This window comes from Mus musculus, chromosome 5, assembly GCF_000001635.26.
Source record: "Mus musculus strain C57BL/6J chromosome 5, GRCm38.p6 C57BL/6J".
Classification (NCBI taxonomy): domain Eukaryota; kingdom Metazoa; phylum Chordata; class Mammalia; order Rodentia; family Muridae; genus Mus; species Mus musculus.
The window spans coordinates 98,964,727-98,976,751 of NC_000071.6; the positions used below are offsets into that span (position 1 = coordinate 98,964,727).

The window sequence follows — 12,025 nt, forward strand, 5'->3', positions numbered from 1 at the left end:
GAGCTCCGATGACAGTACTGAGGACTGATCCGAGGGTTTGCCTGGATAAGGCAGCTGCTGTGCACCTTGGACCCTTCTGTGTACAACGTAAAAACCATCCACTACTGTTCTATCTTCTTTCCTGGCCCCATAGGAGCTCCTGCGTTGTCTAAGGAACCCCTCAGTGCATTCCCAGCCCTCTTCTTCATGTCTTATCTGGTATTTCCAAACATTTTGTAGTGAAAGTAATTCTGGATATCTAGTTCAAAATATAATTGGCGATTGAAAATTCAACACTGATTTTTTTTTAGATACCTCAAATTGCTAACTGTTTATTTTACTCATTGATAAATAAATGAGAAGGCTGGGTAATAATTGCAAACAGGAAGTCCCTGCCACCTAGTGCCGTAAATACTAATTATCCTCTCCAAGGATTTTGGGAAAGCAACTATGAAAAGTAAGAGATACATTTAATAAACAATCTTCAAACCTCACGATAGTTTTTCTTTCTTCTAGAATATTCCAGAGAGTTTCCCTAAAGGCTGGGGGGGGGGGGGAGTACAGTCAATGGATGAATTGTGAAGTCTCGTGTTCAGACCTCGCCAGTTCTGAAAGCTGTCTTTCATGAACAAAATAAAGCTTGAATGGATGAAAACGTTTCTTGGGAGTGAGCCAGGTCTCACATGAAAGGCCTCTTATTTTACCTCATAAGGAAAGATCTCTTAGAAATTAAGCATAACAAATTTAATCACTTGGGCTAAATGTTACAATTAAGCCAACTAAACCTATCTCATACATTATTGAACAGATTCACTGTTGAAGTTTTAACATAGCATATGCATCTGTTAACTGATCAGTAAATAATGTTATCTCCCTACATCAAACGCCTTAGGTAGCAATATCTTTGTAAGTATTAAGTCCAGATATGGCTAGAAGTGTTTGAAGAGCTATCAAAATGGATGCTGAAAAGCTGCTTTGGTTTCCCAAACTGTAGGTTTTCTTCCTGAGGTCCAAAGTGGCTTTATTTTCTCCTCAGTTTGACCATTGAACTTCTATTAGCATCTCACTGAAAATAGTTTATGCCGTTTATGATCTTGTGTGGTCTGCAAGGGATTCCTCTTAGGAGTAAATGGACCACAGAGATGGCTAGCAAGGAAAGCCGATTCTCACGCAGCCTGGCCTCAAAGCTTCTGAATGCTCCCTTCCTATGTGAGCAAGTACAAAGATTTTAAACTAGCTACCCATGGTCACAGGTTTCCTTCTCTCCCTACTTAGAAAGTGAATACCTTGAGACGGAAGTCACACTAACATCTTTATTCTTCACAAGGCAGTTCCTATATGGAGTGCCAAACAAACACAGTTAAAATGACTAAACGATACAAACAAACCTGAAAGGTATTCTGTGATATGAATCTTCAGGAAAGAGTTGTAGATACAAAGAAGAACGTATACATAGTTACAAGAGAAAGTACTCAGAGGTTGAGAGCATTGGCTGCTCTTTCAGAAGACGGGGTCAGTACCTAGCCCCCACATGGAAGCTCACAACTGTCTGCAATCACAATTCCAGGGGATCTGACATCCTCTTCTGACTCTTCAAGCACAAGGCATAAATGCATGGGCACGTACAAATATGTAAACCATCCATACAGGTAAAAATACATTTAAATAGAATATACGCATAGCATTGTTCATGGTTTTAAGCATAAAGTATTCGAGGGCCACTCCCCTCAGAGAGACTGCAACTATAGCACAACTTTGTTGCAGAAATATCTCACTTGTTACTATGAGGAAGAGACTGTGCCTTACCAACTTAAGGTAGCCATCGGCATCCAGAATTAAGTTCTCTGGCTTCAGGTCTCTGTAGATGATGCCTAGTCGGTGCAGATAATCAAATGCTTCTGTCACACAAGCGACACAGAATTTGGAGGTGGGTTCATCGAAGCTGCCTCTGCAATGACATGGTTTCTCTTCTTAATACTCTGAATACGTCCATGGTGCCATCCTGGGCTTCTAGATCGTATTGTAATCCACACGTGGCCATGTGCACACACGCTTAACCCAACATTCCTTTACTTACATCCCTAGCTCAGTGGGCCTCAGCCATGAGAACACTGATATGCCTTGAAACAAATGATTTACTGGACCACACCCCAGTAAAATGAATCATAATGTGATATTAGGACAAAACGTTCTTGGCCTGTAAGAGCTCCACATGCAATCGTGTCATGCAGCCAGGGTTAAGGACCACAGTGCCAAAGAAGAGCATCTAAGGGCTCGTCTGTCAACGACTCCCTTGCCTATTATAGAACGCCCTCACATTCCTCTTCTTGTGCCCTTGTCTTCTTGCTTGCTGCAGCTCAGAAGTCCACAGCTTTCTGCCTTGTCTTTCCCACCTCTCTGCCCTTCCAACTTAGTCATTGTCACCTTTGGGGCATCCTTTGATTTATCATTTCCTTTCAAATGCACAAGTTCTCTGGCATTATTTAGCTTTCATATTAGTGGGATATTTTAATATCACCTCCCCTTTCTTCAGATATACTTTAAGCTTATTTTTCTAAAGTTTATTCTTTTATAGCCTTTTACATATACAATTCCACATTGTCTAGGAATCTTTCAGACTTTTACCATCATGCCTTCTAGACAGAAGCTATCTCTTACCACCTATATTATGATGACCAAAATCATTCCTTTCATAAAATCATACCTCTGTAGACAGCCCATTCTGCTTTGTTCTGTGAGGACCTAATCAGTTAACATTCTGAGTCTGAGGCTGCCTCTTGTGACCTCGGATAGCTCATACATGCTGTATTCCTGAAACTCTCTAGTCCTTATACTAGAATGGCAGATTACTTTACAAGACCCCCATGTTACTTCTGTAATGTTAGCTAACAAAAAACCACCAATTACTACCCTGCTACATGTCCTGAGAGCATTTTCCTATAATCATATCCTAGTACCATCTCCATAGCTCAGACCAGATGTGAGTTGGTAAGAGTTATTGCTTACAGATCTTTTCCTTACCTGTCCCTCAGTATACTCCACAGCTCCCCACCTAAGCAGGCCTCCAGAAGCATGTATACATATTTATTGTCCTTGAAAGTACGATACAACCTGTGGAGACAGATGAAAACAGGGGGTTAGAAATGCAGTGCTAACGTCTTTGAAGCTGGTTAGGCTACCACCAGCAGCGTTCGAAACAATGACTCCCATTTCCACATAGATACCTGTGGTCGTTTAAATCTACTAGGCCTAGGGAATGGAACTATTAGAAGGTGTGACCTTGTTGGAGTGGGTGTGTCACCGTGGGTGTGGGCTTTAAGGCCCCCCCTCCTAGTTCCCTGTAAGCCAGACTTCTCCCAGTGGCCTTTAGATGAAGATGTAGAACTCTCAGCTCCTCCTGCACCATGCCTGTCTGGGCTCTGCCATGCTTCTGGCCTTGATGATAATGGACTGAACCTCTGAACCTGTAAGCCAGCCCCAATTATATGTCGTCCTTGTAAGAGCTGCCTTGGTGATGGTGTGTGCTCACAGCAGTAAAGCCCTGACTAAGGAAGCATCCAGCAGCCGCACAGGGCTTCTCACCAAAGCCTCTTTGATTACCCCTTGGCTCTCTGACTTTATCCTGTATTTACGTAGCCCTGCCTCTGCTCACACACCGAACTTCCTCATCTCCATGTCTTGAAAGGCTAAGCACCGGATCACCTTCATCATAAAACGGCTCATTATGTCACCTATCAAATAGGACCACTCCTTCCCCAAAGCCACAGGCCCATGCGTAGATCACTTAATAAGTACCTTCCATAACAGTTCATTATACGCATGTTTTATGTCCCTTATTTGGTAACCTAGTGTTGGAACTATAACAGGGGACAAACTTTTAAGTCATAAGGCTAGTGGGGAGTGACTTGGCAAGGACACCTAGAAGTGGAGAGGAGTCTGGGTGAGGAGTATGTATGACCCAGATTCAACAAAGGCCCACCTCTAAGGAGCTCTGCTGCCCTTGGCTAACCCATGGAAGTTAGATGGTGGGTAAAGTGGTCCTGAGCATTAAAAACGATGCGGGAGAAGGACAGAGATGCAGTGCTTAACAGGCCTCCATACTCCAAGCCTCAGATCTGCAGTGGTGTGTCTGGACAGTGTGCCACATTTAACACTTGGTGTTAATATTTTCAGGTGCTCAGTGTTCAAGAAGAACCTGTTTTAGTGGATGGAGAGATGGCTCACCACTTGCTGCTTTCAGAAAAGATGTAGGTTCAGTTCCCAGTACCCACGTGGCAGCTCACATTTGTCTATAATGACAATTCCATCTCCCTCTTTTTGGCCTGGGTGGACACTAGCCATCCATGTAGTACACATACATACATGCAGGCAGATATTCATACACATAAAATAAAAGTAAAGAAGGAAGAATGAGAGGAGAGGAGGAGAAGAATGGGAATGGAATGGTAGGAGGGGAGAGGCAGAGAGGAGGGTGCTGACCCTTTCCTTGGTTGCACCACACCCAGAAGGAAGCAGCTGGGAGAACCGATGATGCACAACATGGCGACTGCAGTAAGTCATCTCTCTAGAAGCTGGCCATGGTGGCACACGTTTGTAACCGTGACGTTCAAGAGCAGAAAGGTTTCTGTGAGTTCATGGTCATCTCGGGCCACATAGTTAGTACCATGCTAGTCAGAGCATTTCAGAGTGTGGGCTCTGGAGCTGGAGCCCAGGCTAGATGCCCCATGGCACACCTATTTGGCCTTTCCTATAGGCTGCACATTACCAGAAGTCGCCGAAACTACACTTAGGGATTGTTAAGAAGTAAATGAAAATTTAAAATGGTTTATATTGGTGACCTATGAATATGCAAGTAAAGAGGGTGATGGCCTAAATAGTATCTCCTCCAAGCTTCTAACAGGTACAGAACAAAAAGGAATAATTATCAGGAGATGGTCACTTTAGAGCTTTGAACTTCTAGGACCAGGTATGTCCCCCTTTGGTAACTGTGTGTACCCAAATGCCTTCCCTGCAGAGGTTTAACATCCACCCATCCTGGGCAGCTTCTTGTTTCCTCCTTCCCAAATTCTACATTAGCTGCAACTATTTTATAATACACACACATGCACATCAGCATGTATGTGAGCACCTTAGCAAGGTTTCCTTAGGATAGAAGCAATTGGAAACTCCTACCCAAGACCCCATAGGAGAATTCAGAGTCACACTTCCTGGAATGCCCACTGCCCACTTACTTCACGATGAAGGGAGAACACAGCTCTTCCAGGATCCTCTTTTCTGAGTAGACATGTTCTTGCTGCTTTGTATCAACAATGTGCTTCTTCCTTATACACTTCATGGCAAAAGCAACATTCTCATTTTTCACTTTAACCTATGTAAGAAATGGAAGCATTCTCATACTTAATGTATCATGATAGCTTGCAATATGTAATATAACATTAACTAATGAAAATTAAATTGTTTTACATTTAAAGAGTATATAGGGTTTTTTTTATCACATATCCCTCTAGAATTGATTTCTATACAACTATGCACTTCCAATCATTTTCAAAATATTTCATATAACTTGGTTCTAAAAGTTTTCTACTGAAATAGGAAAACAGAGTTTCATTAAAATTTCATTGACAGAAATCGTCAGTTTTCATTGTGTAACAAGATCAACTTTGATAAGAATTTCCAAGGCTTCTTATTTCTTAATATTCGTCTCTAATTTTCAAAGAAACTCATATCAAATTAATTCTCTATCTGTCTTATTCAGTGGCAGCTTACTAATCTCATTAGGTCATTTAAATTTAAATTAATTAAAAGGAGAAATTCATTTCCTTGGTTGTATTAGGCACATTTTCAAAGTTGAACAGACACATCAGGTGATAGAAGCATATATCTATCAATGCAGAAATTGGTACTGGAAAGTAAGAGAAGGCTTTCTCTGTATGCAAAAATCAGAACATATTATTAAAGGCAAATCAAATTTGAAAACAACTATTTTTCCAATAAGTATAAAAATCCATAAGCAGATAATACTGAATAGTAAATGGAAATTGACTGCAGTTACAGGCTCATCACAGTTATCATTTGTAACATCTATAGATTTTTAAATGACTGGAGGAATTACTTCTTTAGTAGTTATTATCTAGGAGAGCAGATCTTAGCATTGTTAATTCAATCTTTTAGCTGCGTTCTTGGGTGGAAAGTACCCGTGCACATAACTATTTGTATAGAGCATAAGACTTATTACAAATATTCTCTGCCCTGTTAGGAAAGTGTTTTTCCCTTCCTCCATCAGAGATGAGTCTGGAGTGGGTGTGAATTGTTCTATCTATCGCGGTCTGTAGCAGCCTGCCATAGCACCTTATGCAGAGCCATCCTGCAGACAAAGGCCTCGATGTAGCTCCTGGAGGTCATGGTACAGTGAACCATCAAAAATCACCTGGGCAAAGAAGGGCTTGGTGATTGCCAGGGGCTCAGAGCCATCTGCGCCCCAAAGAGCACAGTTGTCTAGTCCACAGTTTTCTCAGAACCCTTGGTCTAACCCAGGGCCTCTGCTACTTCTTGGGAGCTGATTATTAAGCACAGAAAGGTGGTGCCAACTGACACCAGGCTCTGGCTCCCAGCTGTCTATTGAGTGCCATGGAAGGCTGCTCTTCAAACAGTCTCTGGCTTCCATTCTTTCCTGTTTCTCTGAAGTGAAGCTTTACGTAACCCCAAAGCAGGGTAAGGAAAGCCAAGCATAGATATAGAAGTGGGGTTGCTTAAGGAATATGTCTATAATAGTAAGGATTCCACCTAGGGTATTTCTGCTGGCCACTGCAGAAAGATACTGGATTTTGACTATATACATCTATGCAGATGTGAGTGGTTGTTACAAAATACATTTTTTTTACAGTTCATAATCTTTCAGAATGCCTACTTTGTACATTCTCCAATAATTACTATCAACAAGGATTCATAACAGGATGTGATGTAAGAGATCACTTAATTACTATTTGCATGCACAAATAGATGGAAGCGTTTACTCCCTCAGACTCAGAACACTTTAAGTTAGCAGTGATAGCTCATGTATTCCTCCAACCTAAGCTGGAATATAAAACAGAACAAAGCAAAGAGTCATAATGCTTCTCTCAGATGCTTGAAACGTAAACCCCTTACAAGCTCCACTCTTCCGAACCCACCAACGCCCAGTGTTGCGATAATCTCGAGGTTCTGGAATGGGGAGGTTGAGGAGAATCGGGCCACCTTCTCTTTCAGCTGAATCATCTCCAGAGAAAGGGCTTTGGACAGCTTCCAGCTAGACATGGAGCGCCTGAAGAGAGAAGCGAGAAGTCACACACATACACCCTGAGCCGTGCTGGAACCCTGTCACTCACAAACTCTGTTCTCACTCTCTCACTCTCTATCGGTGCCACAGAGACGGTCTCAACCTTCTACAGGGACGAATGTGGCCACGCCGGGGATCACTCCATTGGACAAAAGTCAGATTCAACGAGAGCGAAATGGAGGGACTTTGTTGCATTTGAAACACATCTCAAAACAAGCTGTTAATCAGTATCCCAGGAGAGGAGCCAGTGGAAGAGAACAAACCAGTCACATTTGTCATTCCCAGAAGGCCACACTGAGAGTTCCTGCTGTTTGTCAACAAAAATGTTTGTGCCTTATGCAGAATAACTGCTTCGTGAGACATAAGCAAGCACCCCCTATTTTACACCTAAGAGCTTCAGTTCATGAAGTTAAAACTCACTGTTCTGAGTTCAAGATGGGTAAACGGTTACTATAAAGGCTGCAGGCACAATGACTGAAGGTTCACAGAGTAGAAAAACCCAAGAACTGATTAAACACTTAACTCAAAATTTAGTCTTTCTAGAAATTTCGAGCGTACCTCATCAGAAGCCTGTCTCAAGAACATAAGCTTCCGTTTCACCCCGGAATGGCCTTAAGGGCTGAGGTCAGCAGAGTGAGGGAGAATCCACCTTCATTGTATGGGGCCCTAGGTTCATTTCTCAGCACAAAAAAATATCACAATAAAATTTAAAATTAAACGAAAGCTCCCAATTTTATTTTTTAAAACACTATTAGTAATTTGAAGATGTCAATTCAGCTCCTTCCTACTCACAAATACCTCCTTGGAAACTTTCAAAAAAAAATCCAGCTAGAATCCCGTTCTTCACTGTAAGCATGTCCTTTTGGAGTAAGTCGCCATTCTAAAGTTATTTCCTTTATCAGAAAATTTCTCTCTCAAATTCCTACTCAACACTCAAAGTTTTTACTTAGAGGCATTAACTACTCGCCATTCTAGAGTTGAGACGGTATCTCCAGAATCCCCTAGCAAGGACACAATGGAGGGTCACTCCGCAGGGAACTGCACCCTGTCCCTGTTGCCACTGGCAGGGAAACCCCGTCTCACTTACTTTGCGTGTCTTTTTTCATCGTCACGGTTCAGGGTGGCCACATACCCCTCAAGATATTTTTGGAGTTCATCAAATGTCCCGACAGTTTGGTTGAATGTTCTAAGAAAAAAAAAATGAGACAAAGTGGTCCGTTGTGAAGGTATCAAGACAATTTAATGCTCTCAGTTCCCATTTATCTGTGTGAATCTATGTGCGTGCGCTCGTGGGGGGTGGGGGAGGGGTACATACGTGTGTGGCGGCCTACCCTTGGTTTTGATTACTCAAGAGCTGTCTAGCTTTAGGATAGGGTCTCACATGACTCCGATCAGGCCAATCAGACTCAGCTAGCTGGCCAGCAAGTTCCAGATACATGACTCCCTCCACAGCCCAAGCAAGAGATAAAAGCACATGTTCCAGTATCTAAAATTTGTATGTGGATTCTGGGGATAGAATGAAAATCCTTGTGGTTGCACAGAAAGCACTTTGTTGGCTGAGCCATCCTCCAAGCCTCAAGAGTTTTCATACACACACACATACACATACACACACAGTCCTGAGCCATCCCCCAAGCCCGAGAGTTCTACTCAATGCATACACACGCACAACGCTATCTGAATGTTTGTTTCAACTTTAAACTGCTTTTCAATAAGTTACAGAATATTAAAGTTTCTATAGTTGTGACTAGTTATTGGAAGTTCTGTAGCTGATCCCTTCTGTTAAGGACACACAGGGACTCTCAATCAGGTAGCATTTTCTTGCAACCCCTGTCTTGCCATTCCCCAGGTTTCAGCCACTACAAAGTTCTAGCCATAACTTCACACAAGCTGTCTCCACTCTGAAGTTAGACCCCAAGGAGTCTGAGATTGTCCTCCACAATCCATGGTAGAGATGTTACCAGGAAGTGTTCGCATTTTAAAAATAGAGTTATTATTACCTTACAGTTAATTCATATGTTTTCTTACAATTTCAAAATAAAAAGGACAACTCAAACTATATTCTTCTGGCTCTATAATCAAGAGTTTGTGTAAAATTGGGGAAGGGAAGGAGAAATAAGGATCTATAAATTCTCTGTCACTCTGTTTCAGCATAAGTATGGTAGCCTTGGTCAAGCCACCATTTGTTGAGCACTTCTCATATCCCAAGGACTATGGCAGACACTGGCTCTGCAGTCACCATGTATAAAGGACATCCTTCTGTGAGCATGAGGCTAACAGGAGGTTGGTAAGGCAGGTGTTATAGAAACTAAACTGGGAGTATCACTCAATATGATTAAAGTCTACAGAGTGTCCTGAATTGCTCTATAGCCGGGGCCTAATCTATTCCTTTATTCATAACTAAAGGAATCAATAATCTCATATCATTTAACATCTAAAGTGGAATAGTGTTCACAGGGCAATGAGACACAACTCAAGAGACACATAACCCTAATGACCGTAGAAATCTAGGTCGTAGATCAACCTACATGGACCTTATGGTCCATCTGTCTCACCCCTGATGTACAGAATGTTATATCTGTCATTGTGTCAGGTGGACTTCTCAACCCTCATTAATATGCATAGAAGTTAAACTTGTAAAGTTTACATACAGCTATTACAGTTTTTCCTAGACTCTGAGGGACTCTCTCTGACACATGTGATCATAGAGGAGGTTCATTCATCAATTTCCTTGAGGTTGTAGCTCCTGGAACAATTACAGCACGGCTAATATTATTCAGCACGTGTGCAGGTTTTTAAGAAACTCATAAAAAGCAAATTTGTTGGTGGGATGACATTGACCTAACACATTTTCTATTCGGCGGCTGTCGTCCAAGAGTTGTTTGCATCTAAGTCCATTTTGCTCTTTCTCAGCCCCGTGCCTTTGCAGGTTTACATCCCCTGGAGTGACTCCTACATTTTCTCTTGGCTTAGAAAAAGTCCTGTTTTGAGATCCATTTCCACACTTAAAAATAAAACAAAGCCCTCCCCACACACAGCTTCCTAACTCTTTCTCTTTCTGATCAGGCGCTATGGGAGCCTTGGGGCATGGTGGCAAGATGCTGAAATTAGTCAGGAAATCTGGGCAGTAGCCCCTGGCTAGTGGCAGAGGGCACTGAGGGAGAAGACCTTTAACCTACTTGGGGGTCACTTGTCATACCTGCAGGAAAAAAAATCAGAATATCTTGGAGAAGTATTAAAATTACAGTTAACTGTTTATATATGTTGACCCTAGGATTGTGCAGTTTACATGTACAGGGTCTGGCTTTTAGAGACCATAGAGAAATCTATAGACGAAATAATTTCCTGTTTTCTTGCGTTTCCTTGAACGTGTTATCAAGATGGCATGGATCTGTGGACAGGTTGTAGGTTAGCCATGTGTTGACAACTGACTGACTTGCCTTATGAAGTGGACAGGTCATTCTACTTTTCAGGATTTGAAAATTGTCCTGGTAAGTGTTCTGATATCCTTCCCAGTGTGTCACATCTAGGACTCCATGTTCAGTAAATGGTATAGACGATTAGCCACTGACAATATTCCACTGTTATACCTTGCCGTTTTCTGATTCTGTTAATATTTCACAAGAGTATGTCTTAGTTCTTTGACTACACTATGGCTTACACAGACGATGGTTCGGTGTTTGTTTACGTGAGTTGTATTCTTTGGATTGGCTACATAACCAGTGACTATTTAACTGATTAATGAAGGGTCCAAGGAGCCAGGTTAAGATGGGCTTTGAAGTAGGGAGGGATATAATGTGAGATTTATTTTTAAAGAGTAACCTAAGAATGATATCAATATTGATTCATATTATTAAAAATTACTACAGATGGCCCTGCCTCTCTGGAATGATAACTAATTAGTGACTTTTTTTTTCTTCACAGGAAGATTCTGGGCTGGGGAGATGGTTCAACAGTTAGCTGTTCTTGTAAAGGACCCATATTTGGTCCCTGGAACCCACATCAGTGAATCCCAACATCCTTTAGCTCCAGCCCCAAGGACTGGAAACTCTTCTTGTCTCCTTGGATACTCACTCTCATATGGCATGCCCACAGACACACAAATAAATCCATAAAAGCACTAACAAACTGAGTTCTCTGAAAGACACAGAATTTAAATCAGCCCATTGCTGATAATTATGTATCAACTTTGCACACAAAATATTTAGCCTGCCAGCATCTGCCACTGCAGAGACAGGCTCTGATCAGAAGGCCCGGTTCCTGCTCATGAATTTTAATGGCGTGTACTTGCAGCTGAGCATTGGCCAGCATTTCCAAGTAGTGGTGAATCTGAAAACAGAAAGGGCCTCGGAGTAACAGATGCCAAGTCTTCGAAAGTAACAGGTGCCTGCCTTCTCCAACACTGGGACACTCACTCTCGATCTATCACGAGGCATGCGACATCATTTTCTTCCGCAATTATATTGGCTGATCTGACGTCATCACTGCAAATGAAAAAGGGAAGTCAGCTTTCGCCACAATTAGAAATTAAAAGTCTGTCTTGCTTAGGGAACCTACAGCTTTATGTGAATTCACACTTAGTGGCTAAACCATCCAAAGACTACAGTGGGTTTTTTTTTTAAATAACATGGTATTTTATATTCAACCCTTCTAAGAAATGGATTTGAAATGTGTCCCAATAAAGGTTGTGTACACAAAGACCTCAGGGAAGATAACCTGTACTGGGAGCAT

At 41.9% G+C, this 12,025-nt stretch overlaps 1 protein-coding gene across 3 annotated transcripts in view; it reads right to left on the minus strand.

Moving 5' to 3' along the window:
• Positions 1 to 12,025, minus strand: part of Prkg2 (protein kinase, cGMP-dependent, type II) — a 107,603-nt gene that overhangs the window by 34,954 nt on the left and 60,624 nt on the right. Inside the window, exons 9-14 of one of the 3 annotated variants that reach the window (NM_008926.4) lie at positions 11,710 to 11,778; positions 8,382 to 8,480; positions 7,126 to 7,279; positions 5,211 to 5,347; positions 3,001 to 3,090; positions 1,786 to 1,927 (exon numbers count right to left, since the gene is read on the minus strand). In NM_008926.4, coding sequence (NP_032952.3) covers positions 1,786 to 1,927; positions 3,001 to 3,090; positions 5,211 to 5,347; positions 7,126 to 7,279; positions 8,382 to 8,480; positions 11,710 to 11,778 — 691 coding nt within the window. Of the gene's footprint in view, positions 1 to 1,785; positions 1,928 to 3,000; positions 3,091 to 5,210; positions 5,348 to 7,125; positions 7,280 to 8,381; positions 8,481 to 11,709; positions 11,779 to 12,025 lie in introns of those variants that run through there. The other 2 variants (XM_006534821.3, XM_006534820.4) reach the window with 2 other exon arrangements.